The sequence below is a fragment of the Lithobates pipiens genome, unplaced genomic scaffold, assembly GCF_037356315.1.
Source record: "Lithobates pipiens isolate NorthernLeopardFrog02 unplaced genomic scaffold, aLitPip1_a1.2 Scaffold_23, whole genome shotgun sequence".
In the NCBI taxonomy this organism is placed as follows: domain Eukaryota; kingdom Metazoa; phylum Chordata; class Amphibia; order Anura; family Ranidae; genus Lithobates; species Lithobates pipiens.
This window is the reverse complement of record NW_027507785.1, coordinates 88,230,579-88,256,513: the sequence shown is the minus strand read 5'-3', so window position 1 is coordinate 88,256,513 and position 25,935 is coordinate 88,230,579. Positions and strand designations below refer to the sequence as shown.

General features: G+C 42.6%; 1 protein-coding gene across 1 annotated transcript in view; it reads left to right on the top strand.

Annotated features, from left to right (window-relative positions):
* Positions 1-25,935, top strand: part of PXK (PX domain containing serine/threonine kinase like) — a 152,002-nt gene that overhangs the window by 109,285 nt on the left and 16,782 nt on the right. Inside the window, exons 12-17 of the mRNA XM_077451985.1 lie at positions 4,881-4,959; positions 6,722-6,770; positions 8,901-8,978; positions 9,082-9,168; positions 12,919-12,988; positions 21,173-21,232. Of these exons, the coding sequence (XP_077308111.1) occupies positions 4,881-4,959; positions 6,722-6,770; positions 8,901-8,978; positions 9,082-9,168; positions 12,919-12,988; positions 21,173-21,232 (423 nt within the window). The remainder of the gene's footprint in view (positions 1-4,880; positions 4,960-6,721; positions 6,771-8,900; positions 8,979-9,081; positions 9,169-12,918; positions 12,989-21,172; positions 21,233-25,935) is intronic.

The following is a 25,935-nucleotide window of genomic DNA, read 5'->3' as shown; positions in this document are numbered from 1 at the left end:
TCCCCCTAAACATGGGGGCGTCTGAGACGACCCGCCTACGCTCCGCTTTCCCGTACAAATGGGAAAGCTCTTCCCTTAAATATCTGGGGGTCCTCCTTACACCATCATTCCACTCCCTGTATCAGGCTAATTTCCCCCCCCTTTTTCGGGCGATTAGGGATTTACTACGTAAATGGAAGGCCCATCACATATCGCTCATAGGACGGATCACGTCTATTAAAATGGTGATCCTCCCCAAGCTCCTGTATCTGTTCCAGACATTGCCGATCCCAGTCCCGTACGCACAGTTACGCGCGCTCCAGAAGGACCTGTTGAAATTCGTATGGAACTACAGAAAACACTGGGTCCCGAGCTCTGTCCTGACGGCCTCGCGCTCTGACGGCGGTTTGGCGTTCCCTGACCTAGTCCGCTACTACCAGGCCTCTCAGCTGCGGGCCATAGCTTCCTGGTTTCCGCAGAAGTCTTATAATAGGTGGTCGGAGATTGAAAAGATCTGGCTAGCTCCTATACATCCGAACAGCTTCTTATGGGGAGCGAGGACTGATATAGATTCGGGTCGACTACTGGGGCCGATGGCCCAGCTTCGTCTCCTCTGGCGGAAGCTCTCCCGCGACCACAGCCTCCACTCGGAGTTCTCCCTACTGACCTCCTTCCTCTATAACCCGACTATACCAACCAGCTTGACCCGCCAGATGTCCTGGCCTTGGGCCTCGCGTGACCTGTTCCACTTAGGGCACCTAGTGGACCCCAGAACACGACGGCTGTTGTCCTTTTCGGAGCTCCAGGCTAAGCACGACCTCCCCCATCAGACGTTCTACAGCTACCTACAAATTAGGCACTTTGCACAATCTAGGGCCCCTCACTTACGGTTCTCCCCGCCCTCTCCCTTTGAACAGATAATCCTGGCAGGACGGGATCGCAGAGGGTTGATCTCAGACATATACCGCGTCCTCAACGCATACCACTTTCAAACGAAGGGGAAGCACTCCTACATGAAACGCTGGGAGGGGGAATTGGGTGAGGAGCTCCCCCTTGAGACCTGGCAGGCGGTGTGGCGCCAGGCAGCCAAATCCTCTCTGTGTACATTGTACAAGGAGAATTTCTACAAAATTCTTTTCTTCTGGTACCAGACCCCGGATATTCTCCACAGGATATACCCCTCTACCTCGGATCGCTGCTGGCGATGTCTGAGGGAGCGGGGCTCCCTGTTCCATATCTACTGGGCCTGTCCCCTGATTGCCCCATACTGGCTTACGACCCGTGAGCTGCTCCAGCGTCTATTCGACGTTCCTGTACCCCACTCCCCCAAATTTTTCTTGATGGGCCTGTCCCAACCCGCTCTGACTAGGCCGGGCCGGAAGCTCCTTCGGCACATCCTGACAGCGGCCCGCTGCCTGATAGCCCTTAACTGGAAGAATCCACTGCCCCCGTCTAGGGAGGCCCTTTACTCCAGGATCAAGGACGTCGAGCTCATGGAGAAGATGACTGCCAGGGTGAGGGACAGGCTTGAAGAGCATGACCTGGTCTGGGGGAGGTGGCGGCTGCTGGAGGATTGATGGTGTACCGGTGTGGACATGGTGAAGTGGACCGTTGGCACTCTATTTCTTTTTCTCTGTCTTTCCCTCTTTCTTCCCTTCTCTCTCCTCTTTTCTCCTCCACTCTTCTCGTTCGTACTACTGATGGTCCTTATTTTGTTTTAAGTTTGGCATGTAAGTTACGCAGCAGAACCCGGGTGGCCTTTCGGATTCCAGCACGGATAACTGACTTTTGGTGTCTTCCGTCCTGCTGTGCATCCTGGGTCGGCTGGTCTGATCCCGCTGTATTTCCCGGTACTGTACTTTTCTGCACTGCCCACTTACGTTGGGCCTCCTGTGTCTTGAAAGCCATGTTACTATTGCTGTATGCCTGCACTACTACTTTTGTTATGCGACCACGAAAACTTAATAAATTGTTATTTGAAAAAAAAAAAAAAATCTGACAGATGTTCTACCCTTACTTTGTCTAAAATGGGAAAGAAGTTTTAATTCTGCTTTAAGCTTGGAGATCCCGGTGATACAAATTTTCCACATGGGAAAGAAGATTTAGCTCAAATACGCTAGCGTAATGTGTTGTATAACTAGCTAATTAGGTCAAGCTCATAACATGCTCATTCTTTCGGATTATTGCATAACAAATTTGTTCCCTTTTTTATTTATTTATAGAACCATTTACTATAAACTCTGCAGTGGTTGCCAAATAGGAAGGACTCGTGTCAGTTTGTTCCTAGGCATGTGTCAAATCCTCAAACGGCACCATGTGCAATAGGAAGGGCAAATGCAATGCATTGGTTGCCACGTGGGTCATTTACACAAAAGAAAATAATAGTTTGTAGCTCAGTAAAATTAATGCTGCTTGTTAATTGACCAAATTGTGACTTTCCACAACTGTTTGGTCAGCAGGATTTCCGTGTGTTACCTGTTATGGCTTACAGCTCAGTTCCAGCCTATTTGGAGTCCACAGATTGGTCAGGGCTTTCGCCCGATAAAGTCCTTTCAGTGATGAGAACACTTTGCTTATATGTGAATAAAAATGTTTCCGTAGACAAGCATTGAGGTGTGCTGTGGTGGCATAATGGGTTTTCAGGGGAAGGGGGTTGACACACCTCCAGGGTACCTTAGGCTCACAGGAAGTGGGTAAAAGCCCAGAAGGGGCCCAACGCTGGATAGCAGTGTTGTGAGGCACTGGATTGCAGTCATGATAGAACCATACAGGAGGTAAGTAGTATTGCTGTTTGCCCATTTTTTTTATAAAAAAAAATAAAATAAAAAAAAGGATTTTTTAAATGAAAAATATATCTTGAAGTTGGCTTTGAGACAAAACCAGATCTTACCCTTACCTGTTGTACTGTCTTAAAGTAGAACTGAAATTTGCTGAACCTGCATCTCAAATGTTGTGACATCCCTCGGTGTCTGCACTTTTATTTTTGCAACTTGAAGGTTTGGCAACTTCAGCCATCTTGATTGGCTGGCCTGGGATGAAAAAATGGAAGAAGGGAAACGGCATCTTCTAAGTGTAACATAAAAAACAAACTTTTATTTCCATAAGTAAGAAACAACAAGGAGAGCCCTTATCTAGCTACAAGCACTGGTTTTAGTCCGGTCCTTACTGTAGATTCCCTGAAAGGCTATCCCAGGCTGTTCTGGTGGCTTCCAGCACTTCCTGGTTGGCTTGGGTCCACTGGGTGGGCGGAGATGTCACAACAGCAAGTGGTTGGCGTGGCACACGTTTGGAGCATGCATGCTCCTTCTTCAGGCCTAGGGTTGACATAACTCACACTTGATGGCAAATTTGGCCATCTTGATTGGCTGGCCCAGGATGGCGAAGCTCCCCTACACCCACAAGGGAGTTAAATCATCCTGGCACCAAAAGCATGCTAAAATTGTGGACTGAGCTGTATAAGCACAGCTTAGTGTTCATCCTGAAGAATCTTGCTTGCAGGTAAGAAGCATTTATTACAGAGGAGACTTCTGCAGTAAAAGCCTACCTTTTAGTATTAAGACTAACCTTTCTCAACCTTTTTACCCCACAGGAACCCTAAAAATAGACTCCAAGTCTTGGAGCACCTCTGCTAAAACCAAATCTTTGGGTATCAATGGGGAAAAATGCCCCAGAATGCCATTATTAAAGGCAGTTAAAAAGATAATTGGTGTCATACTGTTGGCGCTGCCAAGTGGCACTGGCCCCAGAACCAGGGTGGATTTGCTTTAAATCGAGTCTATTTAAATCATGAATTAAATCGCTAGTAAAAAGGCTTGATTTAAATCAACTCAATTTAAATCATAATTTTTAAAGAGCAACTGTCATCTCTGTCCCACAGCAGCTCCTCCTCTGACCCGCTATTGACTCACTGACAGTCTTATTCAATTTAATGAGACGGCTGGTGATGCTGCAGTGACACAACAAGGTGAGGGACTTGGCGGCAGCAGGTGAGTAGATGCCTGTTAACAGGCGCTGCCATGATGGATCTGAAATGACAGGTGCTCTTTCAATGTAAGGACTCATTCTTGCTGGTAGTTAAAAACCTTTAATTTTGTCTGCAAATAGTAAAGATTCTATTTGGAATAATAAGCTGTCAGGTTAGTAAAACAGCGATATTGGAACCAATTCAATCATACAGTTTGTAGTGTACATAGATTTGCAAAACAATGGAATAAAGGAATATTCCTTTGGTTTATCTCATGGTTACTGTGACATTGTGTGAATGCATCAATGCAGTGCGTGTTATCTCAGCTTGCATTCATTGAATGAGTTTACCAAAAATGTAAATATTGCAGAATATACAGCTTCATGCTCCATTTCCTGCTGAATAAACTAAATTATTAATGTATCTGAAATAGAAAACTATCTTTAGATAGATTCTTACTCTAAAAGCATTTTATTAAAACAAATTTGATTAAAAAAAAAAAGTATTTGAATCAAAATAATTAGATTTTTAATAATTGATTTTTATCCACCATGCGCAGAACAATGCAGGTACCATCAGACAGGAGGACAAGTAGCCACAGCTCAGGGGACCAATAGTAGCTTCTGAAGGAACCACTAGGGGTCCACAGATCCCTGGATGAAAATAGTTGATTTAGGCTGTAGTTCTGCTTTAATAGCTCTAAAATTGCAATGTAAGCAATAAAAAATCATCTTCCATATAGATATTTTTCCACAATGGGGGTAAAAGTGGGTTATGGTAATTTTCATAAAAGTAAAAATTCTTTAGACATTTGAGCTTTGAGACACGTGTGTTGTGATGCTTTATAAAATGTCTCTTTAGAAGGGTATTTTTATTCATACAATATTTGTTGCCACTTTTTACATTGAGAATATATAATGTTCACATTCTGTTTCAGTGTCTGTTCTGGAGTCCGTTCTGTCCTGCGAGGCCTGTAAATCTGGCATGCCTTCCGTGTCCCAGCTCCTACAGATGCCGTGAGTCACTTCATTCTTATGTTTTTGATATTTACCTTAAAAGATAAGTGTGGGCATCTAAACCCCCCTAGATGGCTGCAGCATCAATCCCATGCTGCTGTCTTAAACTGACTCTACATCGAGGACTGAGTGATCAAAGATTGCCGATTGCTCATTTCTCATTCTTTAGTAAGCAGAAAGCCAGTGACTTTTAGCGGCTCTCAGCTATGCCCTGCTGGTGCTCACTGCAGATCAGGGCTGTGGAAGGGGCAGGAGCATCTGGCTCAGGCTCCCAGCGGCGTGCTGAGAGGCTGAGCCATCTGCTGGTCAGGCATCTGGGCAGATCCCGACATTATCAGGATCCCTGCAAAGTCTAGACTGGCTCGGTGACGTCAGGCTACAGTGGATTTTAGCCCATTGTCAGCTGAATCTTGGTTGCAGGAGTGAAGAACAAAGTGCACTCGAGTGACTCACAGGAGAAGTGTGGGCAAAGGAGCTTTGGCCATACTTCTCCTTTAAGCCGAATGCCGGGTAATAAGAATAATACTCCATGGTGGTAGGCCTGGTTCACGCCTAGAGTACCATTAAAGAAGACAATTACCAGTATACAAGATCTTATCTCTTGCTCTCTTAGCCCTTCTCCATGCTATGTGACAGGCCCTGACTACTGCCTGTTTGCTAAGGTGTTTTGGCAGTGGCATACCCTTTAACGTTGTCAAGTACAATGCAGGGCCAGGGACTTTGCACACAAGCCTGAGTGTCGGGGAGAAGAGGAGAGTGTTGGCTGCTGGGGGAGTGGGGGGATAAGCTAAGTTAAAGTTATTGTTACTAAACTGTTCCCTACATTTGCCCCGATTCAAATGGTGTGGAACAAGGTCAGACACTTGCAGGCCGTTGAAGGCTTTACTAGATATAGTCCCATTTGGGACAATGGATACTTTGCCAAACTGCAGTCCGTGACATGTGGGGCTCGGTGGAGGAAACACAGTCACGCACCTGAGACACCTTTTTGCAGAAGGCAAATTGAGCTGTTTCTCTGATTTGCGGGAGTGATTTAGACTCCTGCAGAAGAAGTACTTTTATTATATGCACCTGCAACATGGTGTCGGGGCTCAATCCAGCGAGACTCTTTGGGCGTTATCCCCAACTCCCATATTTCATTACAGGGAGGAAGTGTCCTATTTCAAAGGCTTTATTTTTAGCTGTTATTCAATGCTATTGTCAGTATTCCTGACTGGCTTCCCTTTAGGGTTGGGGTAGGAAAATGATGTAGCGACGTTTTGAGGAAGAGTGGCGGGAAGAGGCTCTACAGGCTGTCCTCCCTCAATGTAGCGCAAAGCCTGTCCCAGTTGTATATCGTCTTGTGGGTACATTTCACGGCCGCAAGGTTATTTAGAATGGGAATGAGACGAATGGACTCTTAACTGTCCTCGGTGCGCTAGAGACCACAGGGACCTAATCCACATGATGTGGCGCTGCCCAAGCTACACCTATACTGGTCAGGGGTTCTGAACACTATTAATAAGGCCTTTTCAGTTAATATCCCAACAGACCCCAAGCCATGCATACTGGGCATTTTGGATTACCCCCCCCGAGGTTAACTCTAAACCAGCTATAGCTAGATGCCGTGCGTGTGTGTATATGGATATATGATTCCTTGCAATGGCTCCAAAACAAAGTGAAGCTAAAGCTAAATAAAAGCCTCACAAATGTGAGCTTTGCCATAGACTTCTATAGAGGCTTTGAAGACCCCTTGAAGCTCAATATATATTTTGTTTTGCAGGTTGTTCAGTGATGTGACACTGATGAATACTGAAAAACCTCAATTTAAGGTATTAACAGTCTGAGACCTAAATACTGAATGTGTGGATATCTTTTTGTGGCATGTTTAATAAAAAAAGTAGACAAATTTCACGTCCCCTACATAATCATGTGGATTGGGTGTTTGAGAGACTCCGTTACTATTTAAAAAAACGAAAAAAAATTGCAGCTAAAAGTACAGAAAAATCAAGTATTTTAAATGCTTACTTTAAAGTTTTTTTTTTGTTTTTTTTCTATAAATTGTATGTATTTGCAAGGCTTCTTTGAATTTGCTAGAACATTTGACCAGTCCAGGAAAATTCCCTAGCATAGCACTCTCCTCTGAGAGTGTCTAATTATTCTCTGTGCTGGCCCAGCTCCTTGGTTCCTCACCCCCTTAACTGTTATGTAGCTAATGGGGTGGAAGAGAAGGGGGGGGGAATATTTTAGAGTCTACTGTGGCTGCTGACTTCACATCCAAGATGGCCGCACCCAGCAGCAGTCTCTGGGTGTTTGGATTTCTATACTATCTCCTGTGAAGAGTACTGTTCTACAGAATACTCAGATATTTTTTACAATTGTGCAATTGTGGCAACAGTTTGGGGAAGGCTCTTTTCTCTTCCAGCATGACTGTGCACCTTTACAGAAAGCCAGCTCCAAAAAGACATGGTTTTATGAGTTTTTTTTTTTTTTTTTTTTTTACGGAACTTGGGTGGCCTGTACAGGGAGAGTTGCCCTCAACTCTATTGCACACCTTTTGGATGCATTGGAATGCTGATTGAAGGCCAGACTTTCTTATCCAACGTCCGTCCACCAACATCACAAATTCTTTTTTGCTAATGGGGGACATTTTCCTACAGATTATTCCAAAATCTTGTAAAAAAAAAAAAGCCTTTTCAGAAGAGTGGAAGCTGTTAGGCCTGATTCACGGTGGGGGGGCAGCAATGGGACTGCTGGCACGAGTATGCACGTTATAACTGTGTATCCCCGTTCCAGTAAAACATGGCCCTGCAGATGGCACGAATTAAAATGCCCCATGTGAATGACGCCTTATAGACACAAAGTGGAGAACCGACTCCATAATAATACCCATGAGTTTGAAATGGAATGTCCAACAAGCTCATATGTGGTGTGACGATCAGGTGTCCACAAACCATAGTATTACAATCTCCCTCTGATGTTTCCTCTTCTGACTCATTTATTTTAAAGTGCATGCCCAGCAAAAACTTACTTTGTTGGTTTTGCATAGAGTGGGGAGGGGTTTGACCCTGAGAAAGGTTTTACTGTTATCTGGGGCTCCATTAGAGAGATTTCCCCCCCATGTACTGTCCTCATGACAATCGTTTCACTAGACAGCAAGTAAGAGGAAATTCACAAAAGCAACGCAGAAATAATTTTTTTTTTTTTGCGTTTGGGAAGGCCAGGACCCCTGTCCACTGCATATTTCTGTGTCCCCATTTCAGATTTTCCCTCACTTCCTGTCTGGTGAAACCGTTGTCACTGTGTCAGGAAGTAAGAAGAACTCAAACTGAGCCCTGGATAAAAGTAAAAACATGTTTTTTTTTTTTTTTTTTTCCTCATATACTTTCATTCTGCAAAGAGGAGGTATTTTCCATTACCCGTGCAGAATGTACCAAGAAATGAATCCAAATTTTCCTGCTCCTTTACACTTGGGCTTCATCTACTCCAAGCCTACAATTTGCCGCGATGGCGGAACGCGATTCTTCCACGTTCAGGAGAGGGAGGTTTATCCTCAGTTAAACGCAGCAGCTCCTAAACTCTGCTAAAAGTATATGTGTACATGGACAGATGGGCTTTTATAGTTTGAGTTTAGGAGCTTTCGCAAAAAAACACTGCTAGAGTACATGAGCCTTATGTGAAATGTTACTCTGTCCCTTCTAAACAACCGTGGTCAGCTAAACCAATCCATTTTTTGTCTTAGATGACCCAGGTTTTGTATTGTGTATCCTGAATTTGTTAGCATGGGCACAATTTGATACCTGTTAGTTCGTCTTGGTTTCAAAGAATGTTGAATATTGGACGTCGGGTTATAAAATACACGTGAGATGCTGCTGGATTTTACTGCCACCTGCTGGTAGAATGATGAAAGAACATCCAAGATGGAAATTATTTTATTCTGTTTCATTTTTTACTATTTCCAGATTCCTACCAAGTTAAAAGAAGCCCTCAAAACAGCCAAAGAATGTATGGAGAAGAGACTTGTAGAAGAGCAGAAATTGGTAATGTTTTTATTTATTTTTTAATATATATACTGTAAGATAGTATATATATATCTGATGAGGGCCTGTATTAAATTATGCTTTCTTTACACCTGTACTGTAGATGTACCAGCACAGACGACTGACTCGAGCACAGTCACATCATGGGTCAGAGGAGGAAAAGAAAAAGAGGAAAATTTTGGCAAGAAAAGTAAGTGAATTTAACAGTGACAGAAAAAGCTTATTTTTTTTTTTTTTTATAATGGGGCTTTAGATTACCACAAATGTTAAAGCAGAGTTCCAACCGTTTTTTCTGTTTATTAAAAGTCAGCAGCTACAAAAATCATAGCTGCTGACTTTTAATAAACCGACACTTACCTGCTCCACGGTCCAGCAATGTGGCCACCCAGAGGCTAGCTCCTCTCTCCCTTCTCTCCTTGGCGCCATCATGGTAACTGTGGGCGAGTCGCGCTGCACCCTCCTATTGGCCAGTCAATCTTCTGGGACCTGAGTTGTGTCCCAGAAGATTGCTGGCAGGGAGGGGCCGCCTAGGGCGAGAGGAGGAGTTGCCTAGGCTGCCAAAGGAGGAAGTGGGACAGGAAGTACCACGAGAAAAAGGGTACACACTCCTCTCCCAAAAAAATGACATGCCAAATGTGGCATGTCAGGGGGCGAGGAGTGCTTAAACTGCTAGTTCCACTTTTGGGTGGAACTCCACTTTAAAGTGTTAATAAGCACTCTGTGGAAGAATAGATGTAGCAGCATACCTTACATCATAATTGTTTCCTGTTTTGTGCAGTCTTTCCAACATAATGTACCTTTATAAGTCTGGTGTGTGAAGTTTCCACTTTTAGGGTGGCTCCTTTGCCTAGCAGGATCTCTCTTGAGCCGCCCTGACATGCACACTCCCAGCAGGGACAGAATCTTCCCAAGCTGCTTAGTGCCATGCTCGGGGAACGTATGCAGTAGTCTGTTGCATGGCTTGAGGGACACAAGCGCGTTATGGGCTGGTGCTGTGCTTAGTTAATGCATGTGCAGTGCAGGCAGCTCTCTGGTGATGTATTCAGACACATACTCACTACAGGCAGCACACAGGAATTGTGGAGCAGTCCCGAAGATTTAGGACTCCTGATATACTCAGGGATACAGAGAAGAAAGAAACCTAACTGCTTAAAAGTAAGACCGGGATACAATAAAGTAAAATAACACTAGATTAGCTGCTAGTTAAGTGTTCTCTTACTCTGAGGGATACATTTAATCTCTGATTTTTTTGATCTCTGTAAAATTTATTTTAGCAATATCGATGTATAACTATGTATTGATAGTTTCTGTCTAAACAATGACATTAAAATGAGACTTTGATGCGACTTTACACTCTTTGAAAAAATTAATGCACTGATTAATGCACTACTTTGGTGAGACTTGAATGTCAAAGTCGCTGCGACTTTAAGTTGCATATATTGGAACGGGTGCCATTGAAATCAATGGAATGTGACTTGTCATGCAACTTTATGTGTCTAAAGTTGTACGACAAGTGTCACTAATGTGAACAGAGCCTTAGTCGATTTCTGAATGATACCAGGTCAGGTAAGACCTCACACACCATAATCTGTTTGTTTTTGTTGTTTTTTTTCTTAATTTTTTTTGTTTTTTAGCGGTTGGTTGTATGATTAGATTGTAATGTTGGCTAGCTGTTTGTAACTTTAGCAAGTACTATGTCTATAGATAGTGCTTTCAACAATAGCCGCACAGTCAACCCTTTTTCCCTATTATTAATGAAAAAAACGTTAACTTTGCTTTTCCATTGTCAACTGCTAAAGAATCCCCTGGTTTGGAACCTCCTCTGATTGGCCATTTTCAGGAGAAACAACAGTTCATGTGCACTTAAATCTTTCAAAATAAGTGCTAAGTGGGTGCTTCCTTCCTATTTTACTCACGTGACGTGTGTTCAGAAATGGTGCACTGCAGCCTACCTCTAGATTTACAAGTGCCAAAAATTAAACTGACCCCCTGATCCCTCCTTTGCCCTTCCAAGGCAACCCACCAAACAGATTCTCTTCCAAGCCCTGCAAAATGGATTAGTCAGTTCTAGAGCCACTTTTACAAGACAATCGCCAACTTTCTGGTATAACCGCTTTCAGTCCAGGGTGTATATATACTTGCGCTGGAGGGGGAAGCATTTAATAGGAAAGCACCACCTGACCACTTGGCTCCCAGTCCAATTCTGATACTTCTCATATCCTGGTAAAATGTCAGATTTCTGTGATGCAAAAAAAATGAGACCAAGATAAATCCTTTCAGAACTTTTTCAACCTTTAATGTGACCTATAAACTATACAACTCCATTGAACAAACAAATCATTTAGGTGGAGGGAAGTAAAAATAAAAAAATAAAATAATATGGCTGCATAAGTGTGCACACCCTTGCACTAATACATTGTTGAAGCACCTTTTTTTTTTTTTTCAGTCTTTTTGGATATGAGTCTATCAGCATGGCACATCTTGACTTGGCAATATTTGCCCACTCTTCTTTGCAAAAACACTCCAAATCTGTCAGATTGCAAGGGCATCTCCTGTGCACAGCCCTCTTCAGATCACTCCACAGATTTTCAATTGGATTCAGGTCTGGGCTCTGGCTGGTCCATTACAAAACTTTAATTATCTTCTGGTGAAGCCATTCTTTTGTTGATTTGGATGTATGCTTTGGGTTGTTATCTTGCTAAAAGATGAAGTTCCTCTTCATGTTCAGCTTTCTAGCAGAAGCCTTAAGGCTTTGTGCCAATGTTGACTGGTATTTGGAACTGTTCATAATTCCCTTTACCTTGACTAAGGCCCCAGTTCCAGCTGAAGAAAAATAGCCCCAAATCATGATTCTGCCACCACCATGCTTCACAGTGGGTATGGTGTTCTTTTGGTGATGTGCAGTGTTGTTTTTGCACCAAACATATCTTTTGGAATTATGGCAAGAAAGTTCAGTTTATTTTTCAATTGAGTTCATTTTATACGTTACATTAAAGGTGTGAAAAAAGTTCTGAAATGATTTATCTTTGTCTTATTTTTTTACATCTCATAAACCTGACATTTTAATAGGGGTATGTAGACTTTTTTTTTATATATCCATTGTATATATGTAAAAATCTACATTTCTTTGCTAGAAAATGACATAGAACCCCCAAACAGTATATGTATATATACAGTGTGTGTGTGTGTGTGTGTGTGTGTGTGTGTATATATATATATATATATATATATATATATATATATATATATAGGCAGAGGCCCTAGAGAATAAAATGGTGGGTGTTGCAATTTTTTAGAAATGTTTTTTTCTAATTTTAATGAGTGGCCACATATCTTATTAAACTCTCTTCCATGAATAAGTTTTATCCCTATTGAGGGGTTACCAGTATGTTATTTGTAAATTAAAATCGTATCTCCTCTCAAGCATCTCTTCTCAAGAGAGTATAAGTTCAGTGCTAGCAACTTTTGCTTATAACTAATATCCTCCAAACCCTTTATTAGCTTTATTGTCCTTCTTTGTACTCGCTCCATTTCCAGTACATCCTTCGTGAGGACTGGAGCCCAGAACTGGACAGCATACTCCAGGTGCGGCCAGGCTAGAGTCTTGTAGAGCAGGAGAATTATCATTCTATCTCTGATGTTGATCCCCTTTTTAATGCATACCAATATTCTGTTTGCTTTTTTAGCAGCAGCTTGACATTGCATGCCTTTGCTGAGCCTATCTACCAGGACCCCCAGGTCCTTTTCCATCCTAGATTCCCCCAGAAGTTCTCTGAGGAAAACTAGTGGAGAAAAAACGTACTGCAGGGGCAATTTCTAGGCTAGTCATTTTTATCTTCATTTTTGGGCTGTTCTGTTTCAAGCAATATTATTTTTTTAAATGCTTCTTTAGTTTTGGTTAAACATCCTTAAATATTGTGTCCCATATTGCTTTCTTTAGAAGTCAAAACGCACAAACTGTGATTCTGGAGAGGAGCAGTCGATGAAATGCAACAACTCAAACAATTCAGGTATGAAGCATCCTCCTTTTACAGCCGTAGCATTGTCCCTTTAAAGTGAACCTGTGCCCAGATTGTACACTCAAAGTAGTTTATATTTTCCGCAAAGTAATTTATATTTTCCAAACAAGCAGTAAAGCACTTTTAAACAATTCTTCATTCATTCCTATATATGTAAGTATTTTGTAGAAATTTAAAGCGGTAATAAACCCAAAAGCAAAAATTATATTGCAGCTTATCAGTTCTCAGATTCGGTGGCTGCATTCGTTTCTTATTTTTAGACTTTTTCCTTTTATCAAAACAAACGATCCGGCTAGTTAGATGGTTGAGACAAACCATTTAAAGAGGAAGTAACCCCTCATGAGTTTTACTTCCTCTTTGTTTTCCTGCAAAAGTAAAGCATAATGGGCTACTATGCATCGCATAGTAGTCCATAATGTGTCACTTACCTGACACAGAAGTCTGCGATGTCCCCGCTGGCTGGAATCGTCCATCTCCGCCCCTCTTCCTTCTGGGGCCACGAACTCCGGCTCTGTGACTGGCCGGAGTCGTGTGGCATCACTCTTGCTCGGGGGCCACCAGTCACGGCATGACCCCAGCTAGAAACGGCACAGCGTGGCCTTTCTAAAGTGCGCATGTGCCAAACAACTCATCGTACGGGAATTGTAAATATCTCCTAAACCGTGTAGGTTTAGGAGATATTACCAGCATCTACAGGTAAGCCTTAATCTAGGCTTACCTGTAGGTATAAGTGGTTGTAAAGGGTTTACAAACACTTTAACACTGTCAGGAATGCTTACAATGGTCAGATTTTGTTCTTTTATGTAACATCTTTATCCCAAAAAGAAAAAAAGCTTTACCCGCTTGCTGCCCACTCACAGTAGTTGTACTGCAAGCGGGTGGCAGCTGCAGGCCGGGTGTCTTGCTGGTACACACACAGAGCTCTGTGTATTGTACACAGCAGTCCAATAAAAAACAGACCAATAGTTAAGTAAATGCAGCACACATTGCACATTGTTAGGCACACAGCCCTTTATTTGCTCTGAATTGTTAACCCCTTCCCAGCCAGTGTCATTAGTACAGTGACTGTGTACATTTTTAGCACTGATCATTGTATTAGTGTCACTATTGATATCAGTGTCAGTTATTCAGTCAGTGTCAGCCAGCGTCAGCTAGAGCCAGATTGCCCACCACACTAATGTAGTCCCACTATAAGTTGCTGATCACCGTCATTACTAGTATAGTGTCATAGCTGTGTAAATTCCAATATAAATACCATGGTGTGTAGATGCTATAATGTTCACACAAACCAATTAATATACACTTATTGAGTTTTTTTTTTTTTAACAAAGACATAGCAGAATACATTGACAATGTTTTTTTTTTTTTTTTTTTTTTGGATATGTTTTATGATAGGAAAAAAAAAAAAAAAAATTATATATATATATATTAGTTTTATAAAAAAAAAATTCACACAAATAGAACTTTTGATGGTGTTTGATCACCGTTTTTTGTTTTGTTTTTTTGTAATATAAACAAAAAAAGTGTGTGTGTATGTATGTGTATGTATGTGTGTATATATATATATATATATATATATATATAATGTGTGTGTGTGTGTGTGTGTGTATATATACACACATACATACACATTTTTTGTTTTTGTTTATATTGCAAAAAAAAAACAGTGGTGATCAAACACCATCAAAAGTTCTATTTGTTTGAAAAAAAATGATAAAACTAATTTGCATACAGTGTTGCATGGCCGTGCAATTACCAGTTAAAGTATCGCAGTGCTGAATAGCAAAAAATACTCTGGTCATGAAAGGGGTATAACCTTCTGGAGCTCAAGTGGTTATTCTTTTGCTCAAGTCCATCTGAATCTGCTAGTGTATCTAAAGCCAGCCATGAACGATTCAAACCTTGGCCGACTCAGCAGGGATCAGCCAAAATTTGATCCATATATGGGCAGGCTGCTAGTACCTAAATTGATTGATCAACTTTGGTACAAGTAGACTGTCAGATTTTACATGAGTTTTACCAGCGGCTGTAGCCACTAGCAATAATCACTGTGTGTTCCCCCGCCCCCTGCCAGGAGAACATAATAGCTCCACGGAAGGAATTCCCACTGTCAGCTTAGGTTCTTACACATGAGATGCAGAACCAGCGCAATTCCAGCACCGATTCCCACATCGCATCTCTCCCACAGGCAGTTCACACTGCCCTCTGCGAACCGCTGCGGGTGTCAATACAATGTTAATGACACCCCCAGATCGGTTCACAGATTGCAGTGTGAACTGTGAACTCGCACATGAATCGGATCTCATGGGAGAACACCCATGCGATCCGATTCCAGTGCACAGGGTAAAAAAAATAAAGTACTGTACTATTTTCCTGCGAATCCAACAATTGTATAGCTGAACTTGCATTGCACAGACATTGCATGCGATCGGCACCACAGTGTGGGTGCGAATCACATGCGATGTCTGTGTGCGCACAAGTGTGAACCCAGGCTCAGTGTTAATGGGGAAATTGAGTGGTTTTCTTTCCTGCAAATTATAGGTGCATGGAAAAAAAAAATGAATACTATCCTCTCCCAGATTAATAATGCATCTAAAGATGTTTCCATTGCTCATCCATTAATAGTGGAGACATCCCAAAAGGAAGTGTGTTACTGGCCCAATCACCTGGTACCAAAAAAAAAAAGCTTTGATTTTCATACAACACAGACTATTAAAATGTAGCGTTTTTTGTTTCATATCTGCACAGCTTTCAGCTGTGTAGCCCAAAGCAGACCCAAAGCATAGGTAAGGCAGTTTGCCTCGTGTCTTATTGCTTCAGTTCACATAACCACGCAGCATTGGTGGCCGCTAAAGAAAAGTAGGAGTGTTCCAGTGCACGATAATGCATCGCAACCTGCTGTGTCACATAGAGTTAAATACAATATTAGGTTAAATAAAGGTAAAAATAACAACTGAAACCTGACTATAGAGTCTTTGTTGTCCAGATGCAACTTAAAGCAGAGCTCCACCCCAAAGGGGAAGTTCCGCTTTAAGCACTCGCCCCCTTCCACCCCTGCAGTGGGGGAGGGGGCGGGTTCCTAGTTTTGACAGGTACCTGTTCCCATTTTGGAAGTTCTCCTCTCCTCCTCCCTCCCTGCTGTTTTTTGGGACTGCCCCACCATTCAGCAGAAGCAGCTCATTGTGCACCCGGCAGTAATATCACAAGCTGTCCTAGCCGGGTGCCCATAGTTGAAATGCTGGGAGAGGGAGAGAAGCGACAGTTCAGGGACAGATGAGCGTGTGTTTATTAAGGCTGGTTTCACACTGATGCAAATTGAATGGGAGTTTGCCCATATCCAATTCACATGATGGGAGAGTTTGGCTCTCAATGGAGCCGGTTCACACATCTCCGGGGTGACTGCAGAGCGCACAGTAGAAGGGTTCTGTGCATCTTTGGCTCCATTTCAGGTCCGAATTCGGTCAAAAATTCTGACCCAATTCAGACCCGAAACGGTAAACGGGGACGCACCGGACTACCTGCAGTGAACCGCTCCGCACAAAGTGTGAACCTAGCCTTAAAGTAAGCAGCTACACTTTTTGTATATGCTGACTTTTAATAAACAGAAAAATGACTGGAGCTCCTCTTTTAAAAGATAAATTCACTTTCTAAAAACAAATTATAAATGCAATTTCTTTTGCAGATAAAAAAAATGTGCATTTATTTATTCATTTTGGAGCCTGCAAAAGCATTGCACCAGCGATCAGCAAATCGCTGGTGCCATGTAGCTCTCTGCAGATCTGTCAGTGTATCTGTGTACCCGTATGGGCAAGCATATACATTGACGGGAAGAATCCATGAACTACCACGGCGCTCCACAGTTCATTGAGAACTACAAGCCTCAGCCGCAAAGGATGTGTGTCTGAATGACACGGCCGTGTGGGTGAAGCCCTGCACAGCCGCGCTGATTTAAAAAAGTGACAGACAGTACGGGACAGCCTCCCCATACTTCTGTCACGGGGGATCTGCAGCCTTGGGAACATGTTCCATGTTCCCTAAGAACTTATCCTTTAAGGAAAAATGGAGAGTTGCGTTAAATTTAGCTGGGAAGGAGAGCAGAGGGTAGGTGTTATGCATTAAGGCTTTCCACTGTGTTGTATTTTCTGGCAGAGGTTCAGTGATTTTGTTAGCACATTGGTTCCAGCTTGCTTTCTGTTCTTGCTATTTTACAATTACAATTATTCACAGCACTTCACTACTTCCACATTTTATGTTACAGCCTTATTCCAAAATGGGTTAAATGGATTATTTTCCTAAAAATTCTAAAAACAATACCCCATTATGACAACATGAAAGAAGTTTGTTTGAAATCTGTGCAAATTTATAAAAAATTAAAAATTAAAGAAATCATGTACATAAGTACTCACAGCCTTTGCCATGATGCTTAAAGCGGAGTTCCACCCACTCTTTAAGAGGTGGTCTTTCATTTTTTTCCCAATAGTACTATTTTCGAAATACAAGTGTACTTCTGATTTGCCTGGGCCACAGCCCAGGCGTCTTGTCCTAAAATTGGTCCATCCTGTTTCCACTGATTATCCTTGAGATGTTTCTATAACATGATTGAAGTCCACCTGTGGTAAATTCAGTTGATTGGACATGATTTGGAAAGGTTACACACCTGTCCATAAAAGGTCCCACAGTTAACAGTGCATGCCAGAGCACACACCAAGCCATGAAGTCCAAGGAATTGTCTGTAGACCTCCGAAACGGGATTGTATCGAGGCACAGATCTTGGGAAGGGCACAGAAAAATTTCTGCAGCATTGAAGTTCCAATGAGCACAATGGCCTCCATCATCTGTAAATGGAAGACGTTTGGAACCATCAGGACTCTTCCTAGAGTGGGCCACCCAGCAAACAAAGTGATCGGGGAGAAGGGCCTTAGTCAGGTAGGTGACCAAGCAGCTGATGGTCACTCTGACAGAGCTCCAATATTTCTCTGTGGAGAGGAGAACTTCCAGAAGAACAACCATCTCTGCAGCACTCCATTAATCAAGTCTGTATGGTAGCATGGCCAAACGGAAGCCTCTCAGTAAAAGGCACATGACAGCCTGCCTGGAGTTTGCCAAAAGGCACCTGAAGGACTCTTAGACCATGAGAAACATAATTCTCTGGTCTGATGAAACAAAGATTGAATTCTTTGGCCTGAATGGCAAGCACCATGTCTGGAGGAAACCAGACACCGCTCATCAACTTTGCCAATACATTCCCTACTGAAAAGCATGGTGGTGGCAGCATCATGCTGTGGAGATGGTTTTTCAGCGGCAGGTAATGTGAGACTAGTCAGCATAGAGGGGAAGAATGCAGCAATGTACAGAGACAGACATCCTTGATGAAAACCTACTCCAGAGTGCTCTGGACCTCAGACTGGGATGAAGGTTCATCTTTCAACAGGACAACAACCCTAAGCACACAGCCAAAATAACAAAAGAGTGGCTATGGGACAACTCGGTGAATGTCCTTGAATGGCCCAGCCAGAGCCCAGACTTCAACCCGATTAAACATCTCTCAAGAGATCTGAAGATGGCTGTGCACCGACGCTTTCCATCCAACCTGATGGAGCTTGAGAGGTCCCGCAAAGAAGAATGGGGGAACTGCCCAAAAAAAGTGTGCAAAGCTTGTAGCATCATACTCAAAAAGACTTGCGGCTGTAATTGGTGCCAAAGGTGCTTCAACAAAGTATTGAGCAAAGGTTGTGGATACTTATGTACATGTGATTTTTTTTTTTTTTTTTTTTTTAAATACATTTGCAAAGATCTCAAACTTCTTTCACATTGTCATATGGGAATTGTTTGTAGAATTGAATCCATTCTGGAATAAGGCTGTAACATAACAAAATGTGAAAAAAAGTGCAGCGCTGTGAATACTTTCTGGATGCACTGTATGTAAACAAATAGATGCTGCAATAGAAGTCTGTCATTAAACTCCAATCATAAAATAGCAGAGACAGGAAGTAGTCTATGGGCCAGAAGCATTGCACTAACAGTAATGCTCTGCATCAGGCTCAGGTTCACTTTAAACAGCACACAAAATTATTCCACATGTTTTGACTATATAGGACTGTGACACCTCATGAGATACTTTTCAAAGCCAAGCTTCCACCTTCACCAGGGTCTCAAAAATGTCACGTTGTGTACAGCAAACTTTGACTTTCAAAAATACCTGCATGATGTCCTTGAGATTGGGGGAGATTTACTAAGCCCGTTTGCAGCTCTGCATAGTAACCAATCTGCTTCTATGTTTTATTATCAAAGTTTAATTGAACAAGCTGAAATTAGAAGCTGGTTACTATGCACAGCTGCACCACATTCTGTGTGCACCTGGTTTAGTAAATCTCCTCCATTGTATTTTTAAACCTTTGCAACTCCAAACCCATTATTATGGCATCTAGGACATATAGAAGACCCATCTTCAGCTGCGGCTAGTATGCAGGCCATCGGGGAATTACTATTCCTGGCTAGGAAAAATATGACCCTATCCCTGTCCATGAAGGAGAATTGGAGAACCATGGCAAATAATATTGTACAGTTTGAACACTTGTATATACGACTAAGGAAATGTCAAACCACGGCCAAAAATATTCTTTGCTGCCTGTGTACCATTGGGGAAATTTACCTTCACGTCCTGTCCCATATCCAGAACAGAATGTTAGAGGAAATCTCCTAAAAGTGAAGGGAAATACCCCTTGGATAGTTGTCCCCATTGGAATGTTTCCCTTACCTCTTGTTCTGGGGACAACTCTCTAAATATTTTCCCCTCTCTTTCACAGTGGTCATCAGTACAAATAGAGGGGCGAATCTTCCAAATGGGGACACAGCCAGCAAAATGAGAAGAGAAGGAGGCTCAAAAAATGGGGTTACTCCAGAAGGTACCCTTAGAGAACACGGGACACTAGGGACTATTACGGTACCAGAATATAATATACAAAATTCTTAAAATTTCATTAAATTTATTGAGTGAAGTAAACCAACACAAACAGATATACAGTTCAACAAGGACATATTGATAATGATCGATCTGTACATTCATAATAGTTTTACAACCATTACTGGAGACCCCACAAAGGGGGGTTACATTGGTGTAGCGTGAACGTGTTGCTCGACCGGTTTCGCAGCTAAAAGCCACTTCCTCAGGAGTCGTCACCTACAGTATCTAACACACAAAGATATAGAGTAGTTTGTTTAAAAAAACAATGTAACCATAATGTTTCATAGTATAACAAAATAGTTTAATAACAGCTGGAGTATTAATTTACATACAGTCCCATTGACTCACCCAGAACGTTCAACCCTTAGCCACAGACATGGCGAAATTTGAAACACCCTTGAACTGGGTGACCCTCCTGGGGGTAGATACGGGGGGTAAAACGCAAGGAAGCACAGTTTCCACTATGGACAAAATAAAGTAATAGTAAATAAATAAATTTGGAATATCCGTTAATCCATCACCTTTAGGTGGCCCATGGACAAAGTACAGATAACAAGAAAAATAAATTAGCAATAAGTAAGAGTGTCCCCCAGCCAAACCGGAATCCATGTGATCCATGGGCCACATTATATGGTGGTTAGTGGTAAAAATAGTAAAAATACAGTGGGTATGTTATTACTATAACCCACTATTTTTACCACTGAGGAAGTGGCTTTTAGCCGCGAAACCGGTCGAGCAACACGTTCACTCTACACCAATGTAAACCCCCTTTGTGGAGTCTCCAGTAATGGTTGTAAAACTCTATTATGAATGTACAGATCATTCATTATCAATATGTCCTTGTTGAACTGTATATCTGTTTTTATGTTTGTTTACTTCACTCAATAAATTTTATGAAATTTTAAGAATTTTGTATATTATATTCTGGTACCGTAATAGTCCCTAGTGTCCTGTGTGCTCTAAGGGTACCTTCTGGAGTAACCCTGTTTTTTGAGCCTCCTTCTCTTCTCATATACTATTCTGGGATGATGGTACCTTTTTCTATTTCTGCTTATTATTTTTTGAGGCGATACTTTTTGTAATACAGCCAGCAATATAAATGATTGTTCCCCCGAAACACGGGGGAAAAGTTTTTGCTTAGTAATACGCTTTAGTAAAAAAAAGTTGATTTAAAAATCTCAGTGCAATGACTTCTCTATGTCGATGATTAGGCTCTGGAACAAGTTCTCCTCTCACATCGCCGTCATCTCCTACACCACCTTCTACAGCAGGTCAGTAATATATACTCTCCTCTCTTCTTATATTCAGTTTTTTTTTATTTTACCCATTAATTGCAAAGTCACTATAATTGTACCTTATTTATAAAAAGAGTATGTGAATGGAGAATAGTACTTATTGTGCTTTGGGGACCAATCCAGTTCTTCCTGATGTTAGGAGAAAGGCTGTAATTGATGGTTTTAAAAAAAAGCAAGAACTTTTTTTTGTTCGGACAAATTTATATACAAGTCACTTTGTGTGTATGTGTAGCATTTGTTTTTATGTCTGAATGGCTTTTTTATTGAACTGGAGCACATTTTTTAGATAAGGCTGCATACACACTAAAGCTTGGTACACACCACTGACAGCTCTGGTAGACGCCCTTGTACTAATAATCCAATGTTAGTACAGTGATCTCCCCTGCTGTGCTCCTTTGTTCCGCCAGAACACTCCAGTCAGCACACTCAGCCATCGGCTGAGAGTGCTGATTAGGTGCCAATTGGCAGACCTTTTCCGGACATGCCCTGTCGACAGAGGCGGAATGTCAGCCAGTTTCTATTGAACTGTGTACTAGGCTTAACTGTAGAAAACATGTTCGGCTCTGTTTTGGTGGGTTGCACTTACCGCATGTTAAACACAGAGAAGCTGTAACTGATATAATCTAATCAGAGCTCTAGTTCTTTAAAGCACCCCTGTCACCCCTGCACATACCCCATAAAAAAAAAGCTTAGTGTGAGCACATGTATGTAAACATCAATTGCAGCGCACATGGAAGGTAGTGAGTGTCGGAGTGAGAGTAATTCTAGGGCCATGGTTCACAGTTAACTCTAAACTGATAACCTGTGAAGGCTCTTAAAGCATCGCCTATGGAGATCTTTGGGTACCATACACACAGTTGTGCACAATTCTATGACTTGACATGTTTGGTATTTTTGACATGTTTGGTATTTACTCAACACAACCCAGTCTTTTATATCTTGCCAAAAAAAAATTGGGTATGCTGTGTTTGCTTCCACTAAACCTACATATTGGTGTATGTTTTCCTTAAAGCATTTGTTTGCTAAATACCTGCGCAAATATTTTGTGACATAAGAAAAATTGCAGCTACCAGTATTTTTCTCTCCAGGGTCTTTTGCTTTCAAAAAACATTTTTGGGGGTTACAGTAGTTTCTAGCAAAAAAATGCATATTTTAATGTGTGCAAAAAGTTAATGTGTGCACTAAAGTGTTTCACAATTCTTTCTATGCAAAGAATTCTCTCTGCTCTTCTGAAGCCACAGCCATCAAAAGAAAGGAAGATTAAAACTGGGAAGTTTGCCAAGAATCACTACATTCTTTATCAGTTGAATTTAAAGGGGTTGTAAAGGCAAATGTTTTTTCACCTTAATGCATTCTATGCATTAAGGTGAAAAAACATCTGAAAATGCCGGCGCCCCCAGTCCCCCCCGTTTTACTTACCTCACCCCTCGAAAATCCCACGCTCGCCCCCATCGTCCTTTCCACCGTTCAGCCTGGCCGCTGATTGGCTGGAGTGGATGGATGGAGCCATTGGCTCGCGCTACTGTCAATCACATCCACTGACACGGAGCGCCAGGGGACGGGGCCGTGTGATACAGCGAGCGGCTATAGTCACCGGCTGTATCACGGGAGCGCGCCCGCAGGTGCTTCTCACCATGCGAGGGAGCTCGCATGAACGTGAGAAGCACCTGCGGGGGGAAGCCGAGACAGCCGCCGAGGGACCCCAGAAGAGCAGGTTCGGGGCCACTCTGTGCAAAACGAGCTGCACAGTGGAGGTAAGTATAATATGTTTGTTATTTAAAAAAAAAAAAAAAAAAAATCACTTTACAATCCCTTTAAGTATAAACATTGTAACAATTTGTCAATGGAATAGACTTTGTGTATAAGTCAAAAAAAAGTTTAACCACTTACAATACAATACAGGGTTAAGAGTACCTCCTTTAAAAGCAGAAGATCAAACTCTTGAGGATATTATCCCAGCTTCCCCTGAAGGTCCTGCGGCTTCTGGTTTGGCTGGGCCATTGCATTTGTCAGGCATTGTGGCCACAACTGGTGCCTCTGCCTCGGCTTATGTTACTAAAGATGATTTGGCATTCCCCTTATCTGGCCTTGAAGGTAAAATAGTGGGTATGATTGCCTCGGTAACACAAGCAGGGAGAAAACGTAAGAGATCTCCCTCTGCAGAACCTGATCATGATGGGCATCAGGATTCTAATAACCAGGCAGGGCCAGGGGACCCAGACCCAGAGTGGGAGGAGGATCTGGTCGCAAAGGATCGGGAAGAAGCAGAAGCTGAGGACTCTTCAAAGGGAAAGTCTAGCTCGGACGAGCCATTTTCAGCCTCCCATTCCCAAAAATTATTTGCCTATTCTCTGACAGAGATGGTTCGAGCTGGGTTTAAATTACCCCCAGTCCAGGAAACTGGACCCTCCTGTTTTACTTTGGGTTCTCTTTGACCTCAGCAGGGTTCCCAGGCATTTCCTGTGCATCCGTTATTAGAACAGGTGATCTATGCAGATTGGGATCATCCTGACAGGATATATTTACCTCCAAAAAGGTTTCCTCTCTTGTATCCTATGGAGGAGAAATTCAAGAAGACGTGGGGTACACCTCTGGTGGATGCCGCCATTTCTTCAGTAAATAAAAATCTGACCTGCCCCGTGGATAACGTCCAGGTATTTAAGGATCCGGCCGATAAAAAGCTAGAATCCTTGCTAAATACCTCCTTTACAGTAGCTGGCTCAGCTGTTCAGCCAGCGATAGCGGCTTTTGGTATCTGCCAGTCCTTAAAAGATCATATTAAAAAATTGGTCAGGAACCTACCTTGTCAAGGAGAAGCTACCGAGGAATTATCGGAGCTCCCTCGCACCTTGTGCTCTGCAGTAGATGCATTAAAAGATGCAATCCAACAGATGTCTCGTTGTGCACTTCTGTCCGTGCATATGCACAGAGTTTTGTGGCTAAAAAGCTGATCGGCCAAAACACCATGCAAAAAGCTTCTTGCAGCTTTTTCTTTTCACGCCTGTTTGGTGAAGATCTGGATAAGTATATCCAAAAGATCTCAGGTGTAAAAAAGGGCTTTGCTCCCTGTTAATAGGAAGAATAAGCGATCATCCTATAAGATTCCCCGTGCTCCAGGACCGAGTTCTTCTTCTCCCAATCGGTATCGACGGCCTCAGCAGTCCGGTTTTAAAAAAACGCAGGGTCAGAAAAAACCCTGGACTCAAAGGTCAAACAAGCCCAGTTCTGAGTCTACCCTGTGAAGGGGCGCCCCCACTCTTACGGGTGGGGGGAAGACTTCGGCTGTTTTTGGATGCTTGGAAAAAACAGGTTCAGGACAAGTGGGTCATTTCCATCATAACATCAGGTTACAAGATAGTTTCGGGAGTTCCCTCCAACTCGGTTCTTGAGCTCAAGGGTTCCGGCGGAACCAGAGAAAAGGAAATGTCTGCTCCTAGCCTTAGAGCATCTGCAAAAGTAGGGAGTAATCATCGAGGTCCTGCACGGGGAAAGGGTTTTACTCAAACCTGTTCACCGTACCGAAACCGAATGGGGAGGTAAGGCCCATTTTGGACCTCAAATCTCTCAATCTGTTTCTAAGTGTCTGAAGTTTCCATATGGAATCAACTCGCTCAGTGGTAACATCCTTAAAGAAAGGGGATTACTTAGCATCCATAGAAATCAAGGATGCATACCTTCATGTGCCCATCTCCATGCCACATCAACGGTTTCTCCATTTCGGTAGAAGGGCGACATTTTCAATTTGTCGCATTGCTGTTCGGTTTAACCACGGCTCCTCGGGTATTCACAAAAATTCTGGCTCCTGTATTGGCGATCCTAAGATCCCAGGGAATTGCTGTGGTAGGATATCTGGACGATCTTCTTTTGAAGGATCAATCTCGTCCCGTCCTGGTCCAAAACATCCTGGTCCAAGACTGTACAAATTTTGCAACACCTAGGCTGGATTCTGAATATAAACAAATCAAACCTTCACCCCACTCAAGTATTAATGTACTTGGGCCTAAACTTGGACACTATACAAGAAAAGGTGTTTCTACCGCCTGTAAGGATCAACTTCATAGTGGAGCTCATCCGGAGGATGAAAAGAGAAGAAAAAACATCTGTTCGCCTTTGTATGAGGCTATTGGGCAAAATGGTTTCGTCTTTCAGCGCAGTCCCTTATGCTCAATTCCACTCCAGGTTGTTCCAGAGCAACATTTTAAAGGCCTGGAACAAAACCACTCTAACTTTGGATCATCCTATGGTCCTGTCCCTACAGACTCTACGGAGCCTAACTTGGTGGTCAAAAAACAGCAATTTAAAGGTAGGAAAATCCTTTCCACCAGTGCCCTGGAAAGTTGTAAACACGGATGCCAGCCGTCTGGGCTGGGGAGCAGTTCTGGGGAAGCATTGGTACAGGTACAGTGGTCTCAAGCAGAGAGGGCTTTGCCCATCAATCTCTTGGAGATTCGGGCAGTCCGACTAGCTCAGCATTTCTGGACTCCCAGTCCGGGTTCAAACCGACAATTCCACAGTGGTCGCTTATATCAACCACCAAGGGGGCACCAGGAGCGTAGCGACTCAGAAAGAGGTGGATCACATATTAAGATGAGCAGAGAGGCATGTGCCGTTTCTGTCGGCAGTATTCATACCGGGGGTAGACAACTGTAAGGCAGACTATTTAAGTCACCAAAAGTTGT